We start from the raw sequence: 25352 nt of genomic DNA on the forward strand, positions 1-25352 counted from the left end.
TTAAAATAATTTTGACAGTTTACCCCATTAAGCCACGCCCTATCCGCTCATGCTGCAGATGTATTGGTCCACGAATTCACCCTGAGCTCCGATTGGTCAATTTCCGTAGGTTTCCCTCAGAACTGCAAGACGCCGATATTGCGTTACATTGTAGCAAAATGGCGGCTGTCATTCAGAATCCACTAAAAGCGTAAGTAATTTAGACATTGAGGAAATTGTGAATATCTACTTTGTTGCCAAGTCGTACATTTAAACTGAGCGCTAGCGCATGCCATTTCCAGCCGTGTGCATATGAGCTATTGAGCTGTCCAAATTCATTTTGTGTACTTCTTGCATGGCAAAGTAACCTCGTATAGTTTCTTTTTTATTTTTTTAATTCCGCTAGATTTCAACATTTGGTTTTAAACAACGTGCGTTCGGCTGCTTGACATTTTCGCTGTACTAGCGGGGCTTTTCCTCTACACGGCTTTGCATACAACACGGGAGAGTGTCGTCTTTTTCTGGGCTGTAAATTTATTTGGAAAAAAAAAACTGTCCACAACGTGCCTTTGCGCCGTTACGAATAATTAAAAAGCCGAATTTCTTCCTTCGCTCGGTGGGGCATAGCGGCGGAATATCATCTGACATTCCGAAAGTCGTTTATAGTTGGTGTGAATTGTCGACATGTCAACTTTGGCTCCTCCGAGCGCAGACGTGGTCAGGACCCGGTAAAGCAAGGGAGGAGGCATTTTGTATTTGCATGCTTGCTGGCGAAATCGACAAAAGTGACAGCAGTTGACTCCGCCGCTGAAAATAGGCTGTCACCCTGCGCTCAAATAGTGCATGCACGGCCGTTTTTTGTCCCTCAACTTCAAAGAAATACTCCACCTTTCCCTCCCATTTTCTCCTTTGTTCTTCTGTATTGTTTTACCAGTTCCTACTGGTAGACGTATCACTGCAAGTTAGACACACTTGGCCTCTCGCTCCTTGTCATTTTTGTACTGCACATTGTGGTATGTTAAATCTTTAAATTCATGTTAAGTTGCGCGGCTGTCACCAAGCAGTCCGCCTGTATTGATGTGTTATAATCACGGGACTGTGGAGGTATAGTGCAGGCTGTCTCCACTGTGCCTTTAAGTGGAGGAGTGCTGGAGATTAGCTTGGTCCAGGATCCTGGGCCCATCTGTCAGAGAGATGCTCCGACAGAGAGGAAGTGTTGGGCACAAGCAGGAGAACCATCTGCTCCTTCACAGAGGTACCCTGCCACCTCAGTGGACTGTGAGCACAAGGAGTGGACCTCACAGCACCTTGCACATCCATGCACCCCATGCTGCCATTGTTATTGAGGCATTATTACACCTAGGAAAGGATGCTGGAAAGGATGGTGGTTTTTGCACCATCTAGGGAGAAGTTAATTTTAAGCATCCAGAGTATATATGTATATGTATATGTATTTGTGATCCAGTAAAGTGGTCTCCTAGTAAGATAACCTCCCTGCACACAAAAAAAAGAAATTGAGGGGGGGGCATGTTGAATCGTTATGTACTCCTCAGTCGACTGAGCATGCTCTCAATTTTCGCTCAAACTGCTCAACAGTTTTACTCACCGGGGAATTGCCCGGTGCAATCACAGCCTCCTCCTGCTGGCACCTGAGCAGCTCAGCGAACACACTCGATGTTCAGTGCAAATGTTCAATAAATAATTCCCTCCCCATCTAAACTGCTGCTGTTCTCGTACCTCACGCCTTTTCACGAGAGCACGCAGAGGTGCATTTCATGACTAATGGTGTTGGGCCATTTCTCTTGTGTCCCAGCAAGCCTCGGTATCTGTCTGCTGTCAAGTCGCTGCTTCATCTCACTGACGTTTTAGCATTCTGATGTGGAATGTCTCCTTGCTATAAGCTGTGCTTAATGAAGTGTTTCAATCTGCTATAATTAGCCTCTGTCTCGGGTTTCTGACTTCATTTCACACGTTTGTCAGATTATAATTAGTCACACTTGACACTAATTGGATGTCGCTCCCGTGGACCAGTTTGACCTTTTTTTTGTATTAAGATGATTCACTTCAGGGAAATGGAACTGCTAGTTTGACTTTGTGAGGATGACGCTGATGGAGCAGGAGCATGCAGGCCCGCGCACGCCTGGGTGAGGTCTGTCCCCTTCTCTGAGCTCTGTTGGACGACAGTAATCTCCAGAATCTGCTGATTAAAATGGAGGCTGGAATATTTAATTAATAAGGGGAGCGCATAAAGCTGCTCATTAAAATTTGAGCCACAGCTGGAGTTTATCTGCCGCCTGGACACATCTTCCATCCGCAGCTCTCCTGACGTTCCACCCGCCGGATTCGTGTTGTCAGCTTTCTTGTCATTTGCTGTTGAGTAGACTTTGAGTGAGTCAGGCTTGCTGTTTATTGGTACTGCAGTGTGGAGGTGTATGGTCTGGTTTTTTTTACCCCTGCCCTCAGCCAGACTGTGTTGTTCTGATTGGTGTAATCAGAGGTTGCTATCAGGATGCAGTCACTCTGTAGGCCCTCCCCCTACCCTTGTTATGTGGTAGCTCTTGCTTCCTGTGGAGCAGCAGTGCACCTGCAAGTTTGAGATACCTTCTAAATAGAGCACACAAGACAGAAGTTGTTTTATATCAGATTTTTGTTGTTGTTTTGTTTTTGTTGTTGCTCTTACATATTCTCCTTACACGCCAGGCTATTGTAAAGCACTAGCTTTTTGTCATGACTGCAGCTCACTCGTAGCTCTCCTGCTCTCTCAGTTTGTCGTTAGATATGCAAAACGTGAGTTGACACACGCTTACATTACGGACGCAGCCATGTGACACGGTGAACCGTTGACAGGAACACGCTGATAGCGGAGGCCCCACTGGCCACAAGATTTGCTTTTGTTCTTCACCCTCATGCGCACACTCACCTTCTCTGCTCAGCTGGAAGACATCGGGGATGTGTTGTACATACCTCTGAGGCTGTAGCATGCACACAAGTCTCAAGTGTTTATGGCTAATTCTAACAGCTAAATCTGGTTTAGTGCAAATTTGAGCTCATTTTTGTGTATTTTTCTTCTGTATCTTGTAATAGAAAACAGACAAACAAGCTAAAAATGTAGCCAGATTGTCTAAACCAGTGGTTTGCACACCTCTCTAAGGCTCCAGAGATACATTTTAGTTGTCTGTAGTTGGTCAGAACATAATTGTATTATTCAGCTGCATACTTGAAAACTTTATCCAATCATCTAACTGCGCATGTGTGTTACTTGATCAGTTCTTCTTCAAACTGTTGCTTCATTCTCTGATCTTAACTCGATTATGAAAATAATGTCCAAAAATATAAAGTTGAAGTTATCTTTCAGCCAAGTCAACAGACTAGTCTCTCAGAACAAGGCGGAAGGTTGTGAATACTGAGTTGGAGGTGGTGTCTGTATGTGTGTGTGCCCCCCCACCCCCCTCCTGAGTCGCTGGACATGTGGATCTTGTCACTCATTACAGGTGTCAGAAAGTTCTCTCACCTAAGCTGGAACACCTGCTGCTGGGGGAGGCAGGGCTCTGATGCAGCTCGTGCTGTTGCACACACAGCTAGCAACCACCAGAAGTCTTTCACCCACTTACACGTTCAGATGCTCCTCCATCCTCCCTCCTCAAACCCCCTTGCACTCCAGGATTCACTTGAGACCAACCGGCATCCTCTCCCGCCTTCATTCAACTCGAGTAATCGCAGGGGTTTCTTGGCACTAGCGTGCGCCCGTAGCTGACTTCGGGGAGCACTCGCAGCCGATCTGCTTTTAGTAAACTGATATGTCACACAATGCCCCATCGCAGCTGTGTTTTGATATCAAGGAATGCCACTGAAGCACACAGGTTAGGTTGACAGGGATTTACTGTTGGAAACGAGACGCTCCGCACATGGTACACATTTGACAAATCTAATTTATGCATTTTATTACCAAGCCGCGTGCTATTTTTTTTTTCATGAGCTAAACATTTCTCTTAAATCCTCGATGAAGCTACTAGCAAGCATGTCAAACCGCTGATCCTGTGTGGTCATGCTTTGTGGCAAATCTGTTTTGAGTCTATCCCTGTGTGAATACGCTTGTAAAAATTCCTGCACCTTAAAGCCAGAGAAAGCCCTGCTACATGTGAGAAATTTGTTGTTTTTGGCTTTGTATGCAACGCAAATCAATCAGCTACGTCTTTATTAGGCAGGGAGCAGTAATAATGCAATTATTCATTAGAATAAAGTCCTGTGTTTATTAGTCATGATCTGCTTGTTAGCTTTTCCTTCCCTCTCCCTTTTCATCTCCCTCACACTTTTCCACCCCTCCCTGCGCTAGCTCTGTACCTGCGACTGTTTACTCTTCTCAATCACACTGACACGAAGCCTGTCCTTCCTGGAAACTTCACACACACTCTCTGGTTTTGTCTCAAATGCATAGCTGGACGTTGTCTCAAGGGTGGTGGCAAAGACGGCGGTAAAGGAGGAGTGTGGGATCCGAGCAGCACTGACAAATCAGCCTTCCAGCACCTCTACCTCCGCTTTAAAATTCCAGCCTCAACTCACAACCCGCAGCTCATTAGTTTCACTTCAAAATGGCCGTCCTTCTAATGCTGTAATTGAGAACACATGGAGGAACTTCATTATTTGGATGTGGGGATGTTTATACCAGAAGAACCAGTAGCTATTATTGGGCCCTCTTGGCCCTGTGATATAATAGCAAACTGTAGAAAACGCATCCAAAGTACTGTGTCATGATTTCAGAGTTGAAGCAGTTACCTTCGTCTTTGATATAGTCAAATTAGAACCTGCCCTTGTGCTAGGCACTCTGCTGAGATTAATTAAGTAGGCTAATTACCATACCAGGCGTGTGGCAGCGATTGAGGGCTTGAATGTGAAATTTCCTCCCCCATTTCACTCTGAATATTAACATTGAAACCCTCAGGGAGTGCCAAAATCTCAGCAGCACTAAGAAAAGTGGAACTAAAGTGCGAGAGTCTTGGCTGCTTGCTGGTCGGAGGAGTGACTTTATATCAGACCCCAGATTCAGTGTTTGCGTGATAATCTAACACAGTCAGCGTCAGTGTAGCTCACAGCCTGTCTTGAATCAGATCAAACAAAGAGCCCACAGAGGTAATAATATGTTTAACCTCAGGAGTGGGAGCAGCAGAGTGGTCGAACTGTTGTAAATGGGATGCATTGTTTTTTTTCTCTTTCCACAAATTCCCCCTGTTGGCAAGGTGGAGACAGGAGTGAGAAGCTCAGCTGTCAGTTTGATCCCTAAATTGAACTGGGTTTGATGCTAACAGCATTGCTGGGTTCTTGGGGACTTGAATATACAAGAAACAGATAGTGTGAAAGATGCACTTTATCTTTGCTGTCTTTTTTTTAAAGAAGCAACGTGTTTCTTCCCTTGTTTTGTTTTGATCTGGCTTTCTATCAGCTTATAGCTGCTTCAGCTAAGTGATCTGCAGCCAGCAAAGCAACAGGCCTTTATCGTAGCATTTATACATGATGAATATCTTGGATGTCAGATGCTGCGTAAGTATAGTTGCCCTTATTGTTAGCAGCACAGCACTTCTTGACCGGTTCTTCAAAGAAGCTTCCACATCAGTGTCCCAGCTGTGTCAACAGTGGTGAGAACTACAAGAGTAGATTTACTCAAGTCTGATTAGTAGTTGCACTTTAAAAGAGCATCCCCATTTTCTACAGTCTGTTTCTACTCCACTATAGTGCAAAGGCAAATATTGCATGTTTACCGGATATATCATTATTAAATTCAGTCCCACTGGTGCTAGCTGTAATATGAATTGCTAATAAACCGATCTGCTCTGTAAGAGTTGTTAAGCTTTTTTAACTTTTGAGTATTTTTAATGTAGACTGTTTTCTTGACTTTTCTGTGCTCCTTTTTTGTTCTTCCACTACTGTACATAGACTGTATATAAAAGATGGATGTAGCTTGTGGGTCTTGTGGGTTGTGGCCAGCAGAGAGCGACTCCACCGATTGTAAAAAAAAAAAAAAAAAAAAAGTATTCTGGAAGAAATACTTTGATGTTGAAATTATACTTCAGCAGTGGTAGCACAAAGGCAGTCCGTGGGCAGTCGTAGAGTGCCCATCTACCTGCAGAGAGTGTTCTGTTGTCCATAGAGGCAGTGTGCAAAGTATGTGGTGCAACCAGTCTGTGGGCTACTCTTGATGTACTGTTGTTGGTCCATCAGCCAGCTGTGGAGAAGTTAACATACAAAGAACTGAAGTGAAACCTAGACTGTTAAAAGCAATGAAGTGTCCACTGCAGCCACAGTATGTACTTTTCATATTGTATTTTTGGCTCTGTGATGGAGTTTTTTAGACTTCTGCCTTTCCCCGGTGAACTCCACTGTCACTCCCTTCCCTGTCTGGGTCCACTTGTCATTCATTCAGCATTCGACCAACACACAGGTCACCCACATCCAGCGATGTGCAGTTGAGTTTTTTTTTCTGTGTGGAAATTCATATGCAAAAGGACACATTTGCACTACCATATTCGTGTACAGGAAACACTTTACTGCTGGGGCTATGGTCTCAATCCCTAGTTTTTGTTGAATACAATATGTTTTTCTTGGCTGATTTAAAGTTCTAAAAAAAAATGTAACATTGATAGTAGGGGTGGGCGATATAAACGATATACGATAGAAACGATATAAATTTGGCCAACGATAGAGATTTTGACTATACCGCTCTATCGCGATAGCGCATGTTGATGATGTCATCAAGCTGTGCCTGTTTTGGTCGAAAGCATCGCAGCGGCTACAACCATTGTCATCTGCAAATTATGCTGGGCGACAGTCATAGCAAAGAGATGAAGCACTTTTGAAATATGGGGAAAGCCAAAAACTGCGCTTCCTCCACTTCCGTAACATTGATTCATTAATGTTGAATTCTCTGCAGCTGCTCTATTCCCATGTTGTTGCAGTATATTAATGACTAACCTCGTATTGATAGATAGATAGATAAGTATTTATTGTCATTGTCAGAGAACAATGAAATTGCGTTTGGAGCTTCCGTACAACCCATAAATACAATAATAAAGAAAATAATAAATACCCCTTAAAACCCAAGTGTAAATATTTAACCCAGTGTGACTCCAGTGCAATAAGACAATCCTTAGCAACAACATGAGAACATGACAAGTAATGTTCATAAGAAATTCAGACAAAGACCTGACAAACATGACAAAGTACAACAATGCAACCCATACAATATTATTATTGTACTGTGAGATATGATGTCAGATATGATAGTTATCTATTTAAGAAAGAGGGGTGGGGGACAGGAGGGGGAAAGAGAATAAAGATATGATGCATATGATGAATAATCTCAGTTGTTCTCCTGACTGAAGTTTGGCCCGTGTACAGCATCCTGCTATGCGATTGCATTTGTCCCTGACCACCAGAATCCCTCACGTTAACTTTTAATGAGTGGAAAAAAAGTTGGCGTTCATCCTCCAGCTTCACTGTGCTAATGTTATGCTAACATAGCTGTGTCGCTAGCAATCACATAGCACAACATTATATACCAGGTAGTCCAACTTCAGTAACCCTGCAAACGCCACTGCTGTTTAGTTTTCTGTCTTCATTTATGTTGGAAGTGATAGCAGAGCTGTACGTTTGAATTTGTTTCAAAAATCTCAGTCAGAACATGGTATGAAATGTTTAGGTGTAAACTGGCAGCTAACTTCCTGTTAACTTCTAACTCCGTTAAATTTAATAAATTCTGTTTTCATGGATGCCTGGATGTTAAACTTAATTGTTACACCCGATAAAGCAGCAACGCTGATGATTTTATTAAAGATGAAAGAATTTAGACCGTTTTTAACTCTCAGTGTTCGTTTGACTTTGGGACCTGAAGGGGTGGAGTTTTGGACCCAGATTACTCCGCGAAGCTCCTCACTACGGCAGCCGTAATGCTCTGACAATCCATCAAGCAGTGCAGCTTACCAAAGTTGTACTAAAACATTTTTTAACAGATTTCTGCACGCCCAAATCGGTTCGAGGTCAGTAAGCACAACCAGAATTCATACATAAGGCACACTCTCGATTTTTGAGAAAATTAAATGATTTTAAGTGCGCCTCATAGTGTGGAAAATACGTTATACAGTAGAAAAGAATATATCGCGATATATATTGTTAGCGCACATGCTTCAAATTATATCGCAATATGAATTTTAGGCCATATCGCCCAGCCCTAATTGATAGTGTGTCCTGTCAGTACCAATTTTTGTTGATCCCAATTTTCTTTCTATGAACCTTTCTTCAACGCGTAACTTTTTTTAGATTAAAACATTAGTACACGTTACAGTTTTCCCCAAACTGCAGCAACTTCCTGGATCTCCTCTCATTTAAACCCCTGACAAAAAAGTGCTGAAAATGAGATGCACCTTTACCTACCATGTTCTATCTTACCAAACAAAAGCAAATGCAATAGATTTCACCAGGTGTGAATTTTGTGTCTTCACTCACAGTGAAGTGAGTTTACTCTGATGACATCTTAGCACACGGCTGTGAGTTTGCACGTGAATTGCTTTTTGCTTGTGTTGTTGTGCACGAAACAGTCCGGCTTCTAATTGGACATAAGTGAGATGGGTCAGGGATCAGCATGCTAGGAATGGGCCGATCCTGGTCCCTGACTGATCAGTCGGTGCATCTCTACAACGCGGTGTGTCTGTTTGCACAGTGTCTGTTGTCCCCCTAGAGTCAAAATGAATGATAAAGCAGAATGTGCTTTAAGGCAAGCATACATTTTGATTGATCGGTTGGTATTGTATGAGCAAGTAATGTTCGTCACATCCACCCCTTAGGAGTCCCATGTAGTGAAGGTGTGTTTTAATGCTCGTAGGTTAAAAACAGGAGTTCATTAACCAGCGGGTGATGTCATTTACAATTAGTTATCTACCCTTGTCATTGATCTTTGCTTATTTTTGACAGGTTGGGCGACCAGTTTTATAAAGAGGCCATTGAGCAGTGCCGCAGCTACAATGCCCGCCTTTGCGCTGAACGCAGCGTCCGCCTGCCATTCCTGGACTCTCAAACCGGGGTGGCCCAGAACAACTGCTACATCTGGATGGAACGTCACCATCGCAGCCCCGGTGAGTGAAAACACCCACACTATGCATGCAAAAAGAAAGAAGACTTGGGTCAGTTCGATGCGGTTTTTAGTGTTTCCATTATTACCTGGTACCAGGTACTTTTCAAGTACCTACTTGGCCGGGGTTCCAAGGGATCCAAGATGATCCGAAAAGGTAACATCAACAGACTGAATTCCACCGATTAGATAGTCAGTGACATCACTCGATGAGTCATGAGACCGTCTCCTTCATGAAAATCAAAACAGCGATCTTGAAACCCAGCAGCGAGAGAAATGGCTACGCAAAAAAAGTTTGACAAAAAGCCACAGACCGAGCAGCAGTTATGCCATCACCTCGACTTCCTCCTTTGTTGTGGCATTTGTGTCCCAAACAAATGATGTCATGGGACGTTCGGTCACTGTAATGAGCCCTACGCATATTCGGTGGATAACGAGTCGAGCCAAACCAAGTCACGTCGAGCCAATCAGAGTATGTACTAATGGAAAAGGGGTATTAGTGGTTGGGAGTGGCAAGTAACCTTCAGCTAAAAGACATAAAATACATTATTAAGTGCTTTTTAGTGAAGTTTAGGGAACAAAACTACTTGGCTACGATTAGTAAATGATTTACATGATTTGGTTTAGTTTGTTTTGGTTTGGTGGTTTGGAGACTGTCCTGTCAGTCTCGGACAGAAAAATTGGTGCAGGCATAGAGAAAAACAAAAGGTTTGAAGGACTTTATGTCGAAACAAACAAATTGCCATGAGACTTGACTTTTCATTCATGGCGTCCATTCTACAGGTGTTGCAGCCGGACAGATGTACACGTACCCCGCCCGCTGCTGGCGAAAGAAAAGACGGCTACACAACTCCACAGATCCCCGCCTGGGCATTTACGGCCTCCAGCTCGGTAAGACCCTGCAGCCTCTTCTCGGCATGTCACCTGCCCACCACTCTGTGCTCCACTCAGCTTCTCCTCCCACTCAGCCGGCTCCCCCTCGATCTCCACCCACCTCCTTCAGCTCATGTGATTACTGGTGATGATCTGGAATAATCTCACTAAAAGCATATCAGTCAGTCTCAGCGCAATGAGCAGAGCAGGCTGCCAGTCATTTTTCAGAGGATGAAATGTGGCTGTGTTCACCACGGCTGGTAAACTTGTTTTGTGAGAAGTAGAACATGTAATTAGATTTACTGCTGCTGGGAGCAGCGAGACAGAGTTTGGCCACTGCAGACAGTATTTAATAAATGTTATGGAATGAAGTTTGGTCTTCTCTGACTGCCACTTGAAACAGCTCACTCAACACATTTACCCTCTCTATATTCTCACTCCATCTTATTTTCTACTTGCCACCTCCCTTGCTGATTGGGTTTGTCTCTTTCTCTCTGGCAACTCTTTCATCTTTCTCTCCCTGTAGCCTGCCACGCAGTGTGTCTGTGTTTGGTGGCCAGTCTTTCTCAACACCGAGTAACAGGTCCATTCTGTGCCCAAAGCTTTCATACCCACTGGGAGGTTACACTATCCTAAGGAATAAACACAGAAATGCAAGGTTACATCTTTCTCTTTCAAGTAGTTTCTGCAAAAAGAAAATGGCATAATGTTTTGACAGAAATCTCCAAGATTGTGGTGCTGTGTTTATGTGTTTTGCATGTTAGAAGGAAAAATTGTTGGGATGTTGAGGAAGCGAATGAGAGCGAGAGAGACTGGAAAGAGAAACCAAGATGTAGTGACAGCATGTGAACAAAGCCTTTGTTTCCTAAACACATCCCATTGTAGCCTATTGTTTTCCACTGAGCTTGTGCTTGCCGAGACCACACCACCACCCTGCTGTCCCTTCCCTTCTCCAATAAAAAGTGGATTGGTATGCGCTGTCTGTGAGTGCCCATCAGAGGGGAAACGTACCCCGATTTAACCTGGCGTCTCTTATATGGAGCACATTGTACAGCTGGCCAGAGGTGGCCAGCTCAGGGCAGCAGCCAGAGTCTGTCTCACTGTCTGATGGTGTGCTAGAGGGACTGGGGCTGCATGCAGAATCAGCTCCCTGCTGCAGGCTGCTGCCGGCTCTATTTTTAGCCCCCCCCAGCTCCCATGGGTTGAGAGAGGGAGAGAGAGGGAGGGAGGGAAAGGATGGGGGTGAGGGGGGGTTGTCTCGTCGCAGAGAGTTGAAAGTCAACGTGTGCAGACACAATGGTGAGGGGCTGCTGCCACATGGTGGAAGGGCCAATTTTTAAGAAGCATAGAGCTTTCTCCCTCTCGTACCTATCTCTTTGTGCCTGCCTCTCACCTATGCAGTCCTCTGCTGTTTCAGGTCCTACGTGCTCAATATTCTGCAAAACCTGGGGCTTTGAAGTATGTCCTCTTCAAAGACCCACAAAGCAACTGGATGATCATGAAGCTCTCTGTAGAGGAGATTGTGCAAATAAGATGTGTGGATCCGACTAGCTGTCAAAGCTTTTGTTTGTTCTGCTTTGTCTGCTCAACCTGCTCGCCTCCTACACTGTTTGTTTAGATCGTCAGTGTAGGAGGAGATATCTGCATGTGTTCAAGTTAAAGTGATAAGCCACATAAGTACATTCCTGTGGACAAAGTCAGCATAATGTCCGCATAGGGCAACAGTACCGAGAGCTCAGTGACTGTGCAGTCTTCCTCAGAGCAAGAACATGTATGTTTTGTTTTTTGTTGTTTTCCAGCAGCATATTGTTGTGGAAAAATGGCTGTGATGACACATTCTGCTGCAGGCCAAAGTGATGATAAGCATTAGAAAAAACAAATGCTACACCAAATTGCCACATGCTTTTATGAGTTCTAGTAAGAGTGGACAGAAGGAAGATAATGGAATTATGCTGATAAAAGCTGCTCATGCAGGTCACAGTTTGTGACACTGCTGGTTCCTATCGAAATTATAGTGCTTGATGGTGATACACTGCACATGCTGTGTATTAGCACTCTGACGTTTTCACTTAAAGCGCACAGTTGACAAACACTAAGCCGGTGTTGTGATGACTCATCACACGTTGCCTGTTATTTGTCTTCATGCAGACGGCGGTCTCATGTCAAAGGACACTTTGCCGACTCAGAGCACTACACTGGAAGCTCTGCTTCGTGGAGAGGGCCTAGACAAGAGGAACGCCTCGAAGAACGACGAGGAGAGCCTGCTGGAGATCCAGGTGGGTCCAGTCAAACTGCGTGTGGATCAGTGCGGTTCATAGCATCCGGTAAACATTTTAAAATGTTAATCTTGTGTGGTATCAGTTAAACGATCGAAGGCCTTGGCACTCACAGTGATGTTTAGTGCCCCAACTGGTTGCCAAGGCAACCTGCCAAGTTTTTTCAGCTGACCTGCGGTGCTTGTTAGATGACTGTTGTCTCACTGAGAGGCATTTTAGGAAAAGGGAAGATATAGAACTTGAGTTTTCAATGCAGTAGCTCTGCCTGTGAAAAAAAGTCAGTATCTTTATTGTTTCTTGTTGCAAGTCAAAAGCAGGTATATCTCCTAGCATCACACATTCCACCAAATACTCTTGTGGAAACATGCATATTTAGAGGGTTCTTGGAGCATAATGGCCAAGTCCTTTCAGAAGGAAATCTTGCCACTCTGCAGCCGCTCTGGTAATACTATTTTGCGTGAACAAGACCAAAACCATAACTTTCAGTAGTCACAAAAACTGCACGTATAAAGACATTAAATCTTTGGGGGGAGAAATGTGCTTAAAATGTTTTGTTAATGCTTCAAATGTTTGTTCTAAACTAAGATTTTAAAAAGCTGTATAGCTTTGTTGTTGGGATCGAAATGAAAATGGAGATGTATTAACATGTCAAGGTTAGGGCTGAGGGCATTGTTGACCCAAATCCTCACAGGCTTTGCAACTGATGTGATCAAAATCTGTAGTTCCTCTTAACTTCTGTTGCCTCATCACAGTGTTTTTATTTATTCCCCCCTTTCCTCTAGCTAGCTAAGCTCTAATCAGTACTGATCATCCATTACTCTATCTCTCTCTGTCCCAGAGGGTTCTGGAGGCAGATGCAGCAGAAGATGCTTTCAATGACGATGATGACTACGAGGTGGACACTCCCAAGCGGAGACATCGGGGAAAAGGAAGAGTAAGTGGCTGGAGAAACGATGATGGACACATACTGGAGATGCAGTTTAGAAAAATCAAAAAAGTCGAATCACAGTTAACTCAGGCTGATCTTTTATGTGTTACGTCTGTATGTTAAAAACACAGATTCCATAGCAGACAGTCTCATTGAATTTATTTTTTTTGCCTTTCTTCAGGGTCGGGGTTCAGGTCGCAGGAGGACAGATCTAGATGATGATAAGCCATATGTCTGTGATAGTAAGTCGAGACAAATTCTTAAATCATTTAACCTTCATACAGATGATTTGTAGATAATCTGCTGAATTCTTTTTTTTCTTCTTCTTCTCATTTTGTTATCTAACGTTGTAACCTTGTACAGTCGAGACTAACAGTTTCCTAGAGTACTACTGTTTACACTCCTCACTGATAAAATAAATTGGACAGGCTTTTTACAGAGTCTGTTTATATTTTAGACCTAATTGGAAGAATAATGTTTAAGCCGCTTTCACACTTTGCACTGCAGCTCTGAACTTTTCTAGACATTACTCAATGGAACAGAATGTGTTTGGGTGCAAGTCAACCATTAAATAGACTTTACCCTTGCACCTATTCAGTTTGAGCTCATGTGAAAAAAGGAGCAGGTAATTGTTTGATGAATTCTGTGAGTGGGCATCATGTGTCCTGCCTCCTACACCCTCTATCCGAGCTCTGACCTCTGACCTAAACCAAGCTAGGTATTTTCAGTAGCGAGAACACGTCTGATGCAGAGATTGTCTTGCTGTGTGTGAGAAAGGATAAGAAAAATGCTTTCCTTGGTTGTGAGGCTGTTAAGAGCACCTACAGATCAAGATTTCCTCTTCAAAATTCTGTCATGGTCAACAGCAACCCTCAAAGTCAGTTACCAACAATATAGTTAGACTTGTTAAACTTTAACAATTTTGTAGGTTTGCTATTGTACACCACCACAGTGGACTTTACAATTCGTCCTGTCTGTGTATCAGCAGTCACATCATCAATTAACACCAGTGACCCAATACTACCAGCACCTCTACATGCCCTACTATAACATTATCTCCACTACGGCTGACAGAAAGGGATGGGAATTGATAAGAATTTAGCAATTCCGATTCCTTTATCGATATTACTTATTGATTCGATTCCTTGTCAATTCTCCCATTGATTCTCATTGGGCTCTCACTAGCGCTGCTTTGAGAGTTACCGCCATCATATCAAAGACATTACATTCGTGCCAATTAATTGCATGTCGTGTGATTAACTGTTTGTGCGTGTTGGATGCATTTCCTCTCTTTGTTGTGAATAATTTATTTCACATATTACACAGAACACTTTCGTTAAAAGTAATGCAGTACATTACTTAATTAAGGAGAAAATAATTCACTATAATACTCATAACATTACTTTCATGTTGCTCTGTAAAATGACCTGAAGCACACTGTCTGTTCATTATCATTAAATAATATAAACCTGAGGCTACAGCCCAACACACCAAAACAAATCCTTGTCCTAATGAGGACACACATATGATCTTTCTTAGTATTTAGGTATGAACAGAAAGCAAACAGCACAAAGCAAAAATGAAGCACAAAGAGACTTCAAAGGAATCGCCACAGTGATTTTACGTCCATGAACAGGTAGAAACGGAGGCTGCAGCTTGACTGCTCATCCTTTCGTTACCTGAGGAAGTTTAGCGGCGACTGACTTCACCGCTGCTCCCAAATGACGAATTACTTGACTCCAGTCCTGGGCTGGGATCGTCATTCACTCGGCTTTAGCACCACTCTGGGTTTTTGGAAGCTTAGCGTTAGCATGCTGTCTGTACAGCTGCTTGCTAAGACCGAAGGTGTGTTAACAGTTTAATACAGTTATTTCTGTCCTGGATGCATTTTGCTCTTTACCATTACACTCTTGTCTTTTAGTGCAATAAAATTAAAAGTAATGTCCATATCCACGCTGTAAACTGCTCAACTATTTTCCTCCTCCGACAACTGACATCAGCAGATTGTAGCGGAAGTGCAAGAACTGATAAGTGGGATCTATAGGCAGGCAGACTACCAATTCCGAGGAATTCGACTGCTAGGAACCAGTTCTCGATTTCCATCCATACTGATAGATGATGTGGATTGCTTCAGATCATGAGTTGTTTGTCTTGTTCTCCATAGCTTTCTGTTTCAGTCATTCTGGTGCAAGTTGACCTTGATTTCATCTGTAGAGATTTTTTGTTTCAGAACTGTGCAAACTCTTTTTGATGTTCTCTCACAAAGTCTAATCTGACCTTTGTAATCTTGAGTGTAACCACTGGTGTGCAGCCTGCGCTATATTTCAATTCATGAAAGCGTTTCATGGTTGTAGATCTTGATAACGATGTGTCTAGTTTACCTCCTGACTAGATGTGAAGCTGGTTTTCTGAACTATGAAAATAATTCTGTCATCATGCGCTTTTCTGTGTTCTTTCAGAGGTTTTGGTGTTGCTGAGCTGCCAGTACAGTGCATTCATTCTTTTGAATCATGCACCAGATTGTTGATTTGGCCACTTGGAAAGTTTTTCCAAGTGGCGTTTTTCCAACACGTGTTTGCATACATAAGATTTTCTGGAGGAGGACAGACATTTGTTTAGAACTCTTAAAGATGTCGAAGAAGCAAGCTCCTTTAAGCAATTACTTTGGTTTTCCTCCACCTCCTAAGAAATGTCACAAGGAGTCCGAACCGCAAAAGAAGCGAGTATACTCGGAAAAGTGGTTGCAGGAGGTGAGCTGGCTTCAAACAAATGATGAACGCACAGAGATGTGGTGCAGAATGTGCCGTGAAAATCCCACTCTAGCAGACAAAAACAGTGCCTTTTATATGTACGCAAACGCGCGTTGCAACTTCTTATCTGGTGCGCGTCTTTTATTTTGACTTTAGCTTGTCAGCCAATTATCCAATTACCTTTGAGCCTCTGAAAATGAGACCATGTATTGAAATGGCTTTAATTCCTAAACAGTTGATGCACAATTGTTGTAAAACCTGCTTATTTTAAACCTGAATGTTTGCACTTCAACGACATCTTGATTGTTTAATTTAAAATCCACTCGGTGATGGTGCACAGAGGCAAAACTACAAAAAATGTGTCTTTGCAAAACAAATTATGGACTTAACAGGATAAAACTTTGTGAACTACTGCCACTGCAGTCTTAGCTATTCTTGTACATGCAAGTTGCATGTGGAAAATCCAAGTAAGGGGTATTGGATTTGACTCCATTTGCTGACTCTGTGTGGAAAAACACACCCTCATCTTTTCTCTTTCGTCTTGTGTTTTTGTCTTTTCTGTTTCAGACAGATACAAACAAAGGCAGAACTCCAAATCTTCAACCTCAGGTACGTTGATTTGTTGTTCTGACTGTAGTTCTTTAGATATTTATTTTGATCGGTTGTTGAGTAGTATTGTTGCAAGAGCTGCCATTATTGATTTAGCCCTTACATTATGTTATTTTTCTCAAGCTGAAAAGTGCCCTTGGTGCTTTGAATCTGAGCCACGGTTATTATGATGTGTGGCTTGGTGTTTTATTTGACTCACTGTTGTAATCAGATCTTAAAGTGCTGGTGCCAGAAGTAGAATAGTTAGCTCCATTAGATAGAATTTCTTCCATTTTCTTCTATGCTCAATGATGCTATCAGTCTGCACTTTGTTGTTGCCTATAAAGACAAAAGGGTACATACAAATATTTTGTAGCTATGTTTCTTTGACATTATTACCATCTAAGCAGATGCTCTGTGGAATTTTAACTCATAAGCTTTGTGAAGGTCTCTATGAGAACCAGCCATAATCCTAAAAACAAATGGCCAGATGATGCAGGGGGGGGGAAAACACCTGCCCAACTCTACGTTTAGAAATGCTGTGTTCCCAGAATTATATTTATATAATGAAACGCAGCCACAGCAGTGAGACTGATCATCTCCCCTGTGTTTCTTGCAGTCTGTGCAAAGCGCTACAGGAACCGCACAGGACTAAGTTACCACTACACCCATTCCCACCTGGCAGAGGAGGACAGAGCCGGGGAAAGGAGCACAGTTGCCTCCCAACCCCCCACTGCACCACAGACTGACAGACACAAACGTAAGTAAATGTGACACCTGTGGCTCCTGTTTAGGTTTCTCTTTTTTTAACCCTTTTAAGTTATATTCACCCCGATCATTTTGCTTCTTGTCAACCCTGTTCTGGTTATATTTTAAAGTTGTTGCTTTTTTTGGGGGTGGGGGGGTTGTTTTGTTTGTTTTTATCCTAATGCAAAATCCTAATCCTTTTTTTAGGCGTAGACAAATGTAATTAAATTAAATGTAATTTTATTTAATGCAATTAAAATTGAAAAGCAATTTTTTCTGCAAACTGACTTCTTCAGGACAAATGTCACCTGGTTTTCACTTAAGTTATATTCTGTTTGTATTTGTTTGTGTTTGTAAGTTGTATAGGTACCTAACATAATCTGGGTTAAATCAACTGTCATTAAAACTTTGATTTCTTTCTGGAAATTCCTGTTTAGGTCCAAAGGGTCCAGGTGGGACCAGCATTCCCAACAGTTACTGTAATAAATGCCAGGGCTCAAACAAGAAAACGGGTAAATCTGGGTCTCCCTGCTCAGCCTGCCAGTGCACGAGTATGTTCACATATATCTTTGCATGATTTATTATGCTGTGATGATTGCCATATGATTTTCTTTCTTGACTCTGTTGCTCTCCTGTCCGGTGTTCCAGCTGACTGTGGAGAAGAGAAGGAAGACGGGACTTTTACTGGAGCTGAGGAGCTCTTCGGCACCACCTCAGAGAGCGACACTTCCACTTTTCATGGCTTTGAGGACGACGAGCTGGAAGAGCCGGCTGCAAACGGCAATGGGATACCCGGCCGTCACAGATAAAGAAAATCTTTTAGATTTAAAGAGACATTTTTTTAATATGGATTAACCTCTGGCAAAAATCTGCTGCTTCTTTTTCAACGTTTTTTTTTTTTTGTTTGCGGAAAGCACAAAGTGATGATTTCAGGACGGAAATGCAAGCAAGTGGTATTTTATCTACTGAACATTGTTAATTAATTTATGAACACCTTTATATATATATATATATATATATATATACATATATATATATATATGACATTTAAGGTTACAAAGGACTGTCAGTGTTTCCTGACAAGTGACTCCGTGCAAAACGGAAGTTTTTTGGAGTGTGGCTTTTTTGTTTTTTGTTTTTTCCTCACTCACAGAGCAGAAGGGTTATGAACAAAAACACTGGAGAAATTGGAAAATTGCAGACAAGACTTTTTGTTTTTTAAGTGAATGATAAGTTTGGTAGATGATTGAATGTCATTGCAGACCCATACTTGCATTGCAGAACTACTGGATATTTTTGAATCAGTAGTCAGTGTGACTATGAAGACCTCTTCTTCTGCTCTAACTCTGAATTGAACGTATGAAAATGAAGGAACCAATGAAAGGAGTGCCACAGGCCACTGGAAATGTTTGGATGAAGAAGCCTTTATAGTCTTTACACAAGGGGGACAAATCAAATCGAAGGTAAGCGTTTGTGGTACCTTGTCAGAGAACAAGTAGATTACGAGACAAGAATAGATGGTATGCGAGTGAGTGTTACCAGTTTAAATCTGATTTAGACAAACTGCATTTTTGCATATTGTACTGGACAATAAAACTAATTAAGGGTCATGCACGAGCATTTTGTAGTCCAACATTGGTCTAGTTTTCAGACATGCTTGCAACACGGCACAGTGGAGCACCACTTGTGGTCCAGACTGAAATCTCCCAACAAATCACAGATGTACTGCCGTGACATTTGATGCATCCATTCATGACGCTTAGAAGTTGAATCCTAATAACTTTGGTGCCTTGAGTAGTAGTAGTAGTAGCACAATCAGTTCACATTTGTGTGTTTAGTAACTATCTGAAGAAATATTTGATGAACTGCCAGGAACTTGTCTGGTAATATAGAGTTTTAATTACCTCATATTTTGAGTTTGTCCAAAAACTTGCTTTATGCAAAATAAATGGCATTCCCATCGTATTGTACCAGAGCTGATGGCGCAAATATTCTACTTATGTTTCTTTGACATGCAGTGATATTTAAAAGGGTAATTATGTTGATGACTATCGGAAATCGTAAAACCACAATTGCTAAGAAACTGGGACACTCTGAAATATGTAAATAAAAATGGATTGAAATGATTTGCAAATCTCATAAACCCGTGTTTTCAGAAAGGTCAGAGCTGCAGGCAGCACCTGGACTCTTTGACTAACACGCCATGCCGTTGTAATAGATTCTGTATGTGGCTTAGCATTGTCTTGCTGAAAAAAGCAAGCTCTTCCCTGAAAACATGTTGTTTGAATGGCAGTATATGTTGCTCTAAAACTTTTATATGTCATTGCTGATGTTTTTCCAGATGTGTTACATAGGCACTAATGCAGCCCCATACCATCAGAGCAGCAGGGTTTAGAACGCCGTGCTCTTTAGATGAGAGGAGGCGGCATCTATGTTTTCCAAAATGAAATTCAAATTTCTGTTCATCTGAACACTAAACAGTTGATTTCTATATGTGTTTCTGAGCTTGTGCAGTGATTTCCATGACAGAGTCATGCCTGTCTGAGTGCCTGAAGGTTACAGGCATCCAATACTGAAATCTTGGAGGATATCTACAGATTATCAGAATGTTTTGATAATATTAAATATTTCAGATGATGAAATGCTTTATCTTCACTTGTAGATCATTTTTTGCAGAGTGGTGAACTTCTGCCACCTTTACTTCTGAGGAACTCTCTAACATGCTCTTTTTATGCCCAATCATGTTACTGACCTGTTGCCATTGAATCTAATTGGTCGCCGTTTCTTTAGAGTACCAATTATTTTTGCAGCCTTTTGTTGCTTCCATCCCAACTTTTTTGCTTTTCAAAATTAGCAAATAATTTTCTTGAAAGAGTAACATGTCCCATGTTCTGTGTGTTCTATTGTAAATAAAATATAGGTTTATGAGATTTGCAAATAATTGCATTTTGTTTTTATTTACATGTTGTCTCAACTTTTTAGAATTGGGGTTGTCATTTTTGAAGGTTTTCTGTGGACTTCACCTTATTAGCGTATAGCAAAAAAAAAATGTTGTTATGATTTGGGTACCTCCATAACTAAGATTTGATGTTTCTTTTTTATTATAGATATCCGCTATCAATTATTATGGCCGTGACAATTTTTTTGTAGAAATCTGATGTTTTGACAGCCCTGCTCCTGTTGTATTTGTGCTAAGCTAGTTTAAACTCGAAAAGCTGCTAGCATGGCTGCAGATCTTAACTCTTGCTCAGACATATTATGCGTGAGGCTTACTGTTATTGTCTGTGTTACATAGGAGCACTCAGCACATTGGCATGTGGCCCAGGGCTGGGGGGTGACCAGTGAAGAAGAGGATTTTAACCCTCAAAAACTAATGAGCCTTCATGTCCCTCCTGATTTGGGCCTGAAATAACTGACTGAAACGGATGAATAGGCATCCATCACTTCAGCCAGCCATGTGGCTTAATTGAAGCAACTGCTCCCTTGACAGTATATATCGACCCCTTGTGAACATTTGAAATGTGAGTATCCGGCTTCATTTTATCCTTTCTGCACTGTGCTGGAGCTCCTCTCAGAACTATGGGAACACTAAAGGCCAGGCCTTTGGACTGTTTGTGCCCAACGGGTGCATTTGGGGCCCCTGCGGCCCAGCCTGCCCACTCCTGCTCTGCGACTGTGTGTCTGCTGTGTGATCCGATGTGACACTAAGACGTCATTATCCTCATCACTGTGCCAGCCTGCCGCTCTGCACTGGAAATCAGCTCTGACAGCCATGACCCTCCAACCTGATTGGACCAGTGACCCTCTGACCTGCAGCCATAGAGATGGTGCTCAAACTCACCACTATTACATGCAGACCTCTTTACTACTGTAATAATACCCCGGTGTGGACACAGGTTTTCTGCTTCTGGCCCTCAACCTGTTTTTGCTCCCTTTTTCCTCTGCCTCTCTGATCTCAAATGGATGATTTAGCTCACTTTTTTTGTTGCATATTTTCTCTGTTGTATAATATTTCTACGTTTTAAAGTTTGATGGTATGACTTCTTGCGTTTGCTCAGACTGTATTGATACCTCTGTCCTGATCAGGTGCATAATAGCCACAACTACTCAGGCATCTTTTCACTTCATCTGCTGTTGATTGTTCAGCCACTCAGCCCTGATTTTATGTGATTGTTCTCAGTTGGCAGAGTAACACGCGTGGATCCCGACTCCCAGTAGGGCCTGGGAATACTGCAGTCTCATGCTATAGGAAAACATTGCAATAATAAGCTTCAACTCTGTCTCTTCTATGCTCGTTCTACCTGCTGTCACGCATGGCATGCAAAAACTCTACAGTCTACAAAGATCGTGACACAGTGAGATTCATCTCGGATTTGCATTTGGAATTATCGTTACTAGAGTGACATTACTCCGCTGGGATACAGCTATTTACTAAGAAGTGACGAGTGTAAATCCAAGTTACTTGTGACATTTCCATTGAGTGCTTTAGAGGGCCTAATTGCTTTATGACATTTAGAAGGAGCTTGAAGTACTGTATCCAAAAGCTTTTTTAGGTCCGCTGGTTGCACATGCTGTCTGAGAGGTCTGTTTTCTTCCATGTGATTATTCAGTATCGCTGCAATGTAATAACAGCTGCTCCGTTTTTGAAGCTAACCATTAATCTTAGATGTGTCTGTTATGACTTGCGTAAGTGCTTGTACATTCAAACCATCTTTCTTCACTTCCCTCAGGGACCCTCCACACACAGCAGTTTATCTCCACTGGACAAGGAATGCATCTGAGACATGTCGGTTGTCTTGTTTTCCTCAGTTACGTGTTGTTTCCACAGTTAAAAAAAGAAAAACTGAAAAAAAGTGGGTCATCGTGTCATTTATCTTCCTAAGTCAGTCATGCCAGTAAGTTGAAGCATGTGTCATCACTCATAATCTGCTAAGTGTTACCTACCGTATACATGAACGGGCCAAGTGCGGTGCAGTTCTGAACAAAAGGCGAAGCTCCCGAGTGCAAAAGTTAGCGATGTCTCCGTAATTTAACGTGTCACCAATCATTGAATAGCCTGTATACCTCGTCAAAGACACAGCAATAGGCCCTGGTACTCTCTTGTCAAGCCTGCAAAGGAGGGTGGAGAGGGAGGATCGGGGTGGGAACAGAGCCAAGAGGAGATGAAATGGACATGACCGTTTTGGGGGTTTTGTTTGTTTATTTTTAATTTGTTTGGTTGCTTTTTTTTTTCATCTTCTGCTGTAAATAGTCAAAAAAGAGAGAATGAAGTCTTTGTTAAACTATTTTTATTGTTCTGAAAAAAATAAACAAAAAAAGGAATATTTTTGCTTGATGCTGTTTTTCTGCAAAAGGGAGATGGGTCATTCTGATAAGCACAAGATTCCTAGACTGGATCGATAAGCTGGAGTGACTCAGAATCTGTGAGCAGGCCGAGAGAGAGGAAAAACATCTCTTGAGTGTGTGAGAGCAGAGGCAGTGCTGGACTCTGTATAAGACAAAGATAACAAAAGTAGATCTCGCTCACAGAGATCTTATTGATCAGTAGGTGCTGCTTGATAAATAACAAGTGAGTCTGAAGAAATGGGATGAGTAACAGAGTCTGCTGACAGGAATGTTTACTGGAGGCAAAAACATCATTTGAATGTTAACTAGGGCTGCCACAAACGATTATTTTGATAGTCGACTAGTCACCGATTATTTTTGCGATTAGTCGACTAATCAGATCATCATCCATTGGACGTACAGCTTATTGCACCAGCAGCATCTGCTCTTATATAACTATCATTAGCTTACAGCTTTAAGTGTTTAAGGTATGTGCTAACTAACAATAAAGACAAGATGATAGTTTATTAAATTTTAATGAAATTTGCAGATTGTTTCGGTGAAGTTTAATAAACTCCTTGCTATCTAAAATATAACAGGACACCGGAGTAAATTCTCGAGCATCTCACACTTCTGATAATCAGTTGTCTGCTTGAAGTTTATTCAGCTGTGTTAAAACTATAACTTTAATCTCAGCCAAACCGATTTACTCAGGAACAAATAAAGTACTGAAAAAAGCCAAACAATAACATTTTAAAGTTATCTAAGTGACTTATATATCATGTTTAACCTGAGTAGCGAAAGACGGCGGTGGGTTTGGAAACGATCTGCCGGGAGTCCGGTGTTCTCACGGCTCTAGTGAGCCTTGCCCCCGGCTAGCTATCGAGCTAGTGGGTAACAGACGTCTCCGAAAACATCGGAGCGCTTTTGAAAACATGTGGTGTCTTGATAAACTGAGCAGATATTTGAGGTTTACACAGCTACATTCTCGCCAGAAAATATGTTAAACGTTTATTTTGTGACCCAGAAAGAATAATAAGAGTAATATTAAAACTAACTAGCTGCCGCCATTGTTGGAAACTGAGCTGGGCTGCGCTATGAATTCTGGGACAGAGCTACTTCTTCTTCGGGGTTTAACGGCAGCTGGCATCCTTGTACATGCAGTGCTGCCATCTTCTGTTTCAGTCCGTTATTACACTCTTAAATCCTACTACTTATTCCTGCGTGTTTTGAGATCTTACAAAGCTTCAAACGACGCGTCGACTATTAAATCAGTCGTCGACGATTTTGATAGTCGACGTAATCGTGACTAGTCGACTAATCGTGGCAGCCCTAATGTTAACTGTGGTACACAGAGGAGATAAACGATTCCAATACATGCACCAGGCAGTAAAACAGCATTTTAGGCAGCAGGTAGGAATAAGATCACAATACGAGAAACGTCAATAATATATATATTTTTTAAAAGCCAGAACTCTGTAAAATGTTGGGATTGCAGCACGTTGCTCCAAAACATGCTACTTTCTTGTGTCGTGCATGCTAATGCCATCTGAACTGTGCTGAAACCAAGCTAGGTTTCTCCTCTGTGTGTACAGAAAGCACAGTTCAGATGGCACGATGCAATGCCATCTGATTATCAGCAGCTTCATTTTTCAGCATGACAATGATCCCAAACACTGCCAATTCAGTAGCAGCATACTCACATAGAAAAACCCACAATGGATCGCTATCAGTCATTCATTTTTAGTCATGAATAATTTTCAGTTGTTGCTGATCCTCCATATACTTTCTGCACTGAATGTTATCTATCCAGATGTAGTATTTAGTGCTCTGTTTTGCCAGTTTTTCTAGCATAACGAACATGATCACAGTATTTAGATTAACAGGCTCTGGGATGTAGTCGGTTTATCAGGTGGGCCTCTAGAATGGTTTACCTCCTAACTTTCTGGCAAAACATTCAATGTTTTTGCAAACCAGTCTCCAAGAGCCTGCTGTGTGGGGTACCACAGGGCTCGGTCTTGGGACCTATTCTCTTATTTTGCCCCTAGGCCAAATAATCAGGCAATTTTCTGATGTGTGATGAACTGTTTTAGTAGTATTAACCAGAGTCTCTCTGAAAACTACTTGTAGGTGAACTCTGATAAAAAAAAAAAGAAAAAAGAAACCCTATTTATTCCCCGAGAGAACCAAATAACTGAAATCAAGCAATACCTTGGTCTATTGCCCTCTTCTGTCGAACCAAACCTCAGAAACCTTGGCATCATTTGTGGATTAATCAGAAACTGTTTGTTTTTTTTCCACATGAGAAATGTTTCTAAGCTTTGAACTCTGGTGTCAAAAGCGGATTTAGAGATGATTATTCATGCCTCTTTTCGTCTCGTCTTGATTATCTTAACAGCCTTTTTTATGTGTTTGAATAAGAAGGATCTTGACCGTCTCCAGTTGGTACAGAATGCTGCTGCTACACGAAAGAAACAGCACTCCAGTTTTAATCTCTTTACCGGTATATCTTAGAATTCATTATAAAATTGTAGCCCTGTGTGACCTTCTAGAACCTACACCTCTTCTCACAGTCTGAGATCTTCCAGTCAACAGCTGTTAATGGCCCCATGAACTAATTTTAGGACCAGAGGGGATAAATAAAGTTTATTATTATTATTTTTATTATTACACAACACCACTTAAACTAACTGTTATGCTTAAAAAATACCAATGCAGTGTCTCTTTAAAAGCCTGTTTCAGATTCCTTTAGCTAGTAATTCAATTCAGTG

The 25352-nt window shown here is 41.9% G+C and overlaps 1 protein-coding gene across 2 annotated transcripts; it reads left to right on the top strand.

Annotated features, from left to right (window-relative positions):
- Positions 1-88: 88 nt before the first annotated feature.
- LOC146366221 (zinc finger protein DPF3-like) lies at positions 89-22578 on the top strand. Of its 2 annotated transcripts, none has more exons than XM_084915193.1 (11): positions 89-190; positions 8938-9098; positions 9878-9985; positions 12116-12243; positions 13082-13177; positions 13353-13413; positions 16489-16530; positions 17129-17269; positions 17694-17807; positions 17905-18719; positions 20552-22578. In XM_084915193.1, exons 1-10 carry the CDS (start codon positions 159-161, stop codon positions 18063-18065), a joined length of 1044 nt encoding a protein of 347 aa, XP_084771319.1. In that variant the 5' UTR covers positions 89-158; the 3' UTR covers positions 18066-18719; positions 20552-22578. The 2 variants fall into 2 exon arrangements, with proteins under 2 accessions (XP_084771319.1, XP_084771320.1); XM_084915194.1 differs by having other exon boundaries at positions 17694-17768.
- The last annotated feature ends 2774 nt before the right edge of the window (positions 22579-25352 follow it).

This window comes from Perissodus microlepis, chromosome 19 (genome assembly GCF_051167445.1).
Source record: "Perissodus microlepis isolate ML-2025 ecotype Zambia chromosome 19, ASM5116744v1, whole genome shotgun sequence".
NCBI lineage: Eukaryota > Metazoa > Chordata > Actinopteri > Cichliformes > Cichlidae > Perissodus > Perissodus microlepis.

What these genes read in the sequence shown, in the direction of transcription:
- LOC146366221 (XM_084915193.1), top strand. Translation starts at nt 159, where the DNA reads ATGGCGGCTGTCATTCAGAATCCACTAAAAGC. An exon ending in ACGTCACCATCGCAGCCCCG is followed by an intron (nt 9,099 to 9,877) that starts GTGAGTGAAAAC and finishes TCCATTCTACAG; the next exon opens with GTGTTGCAGCCGGACAGATG. An exon ending in CTCCAAATCTTCAACCTCAG is followed by an intron (nt 16,531 to 17,128) that starts GTACGTTGATTT and finishes TGTTTCTTGCAG; the next exon opens with TCTGTGCAAAGCGCTACAGG.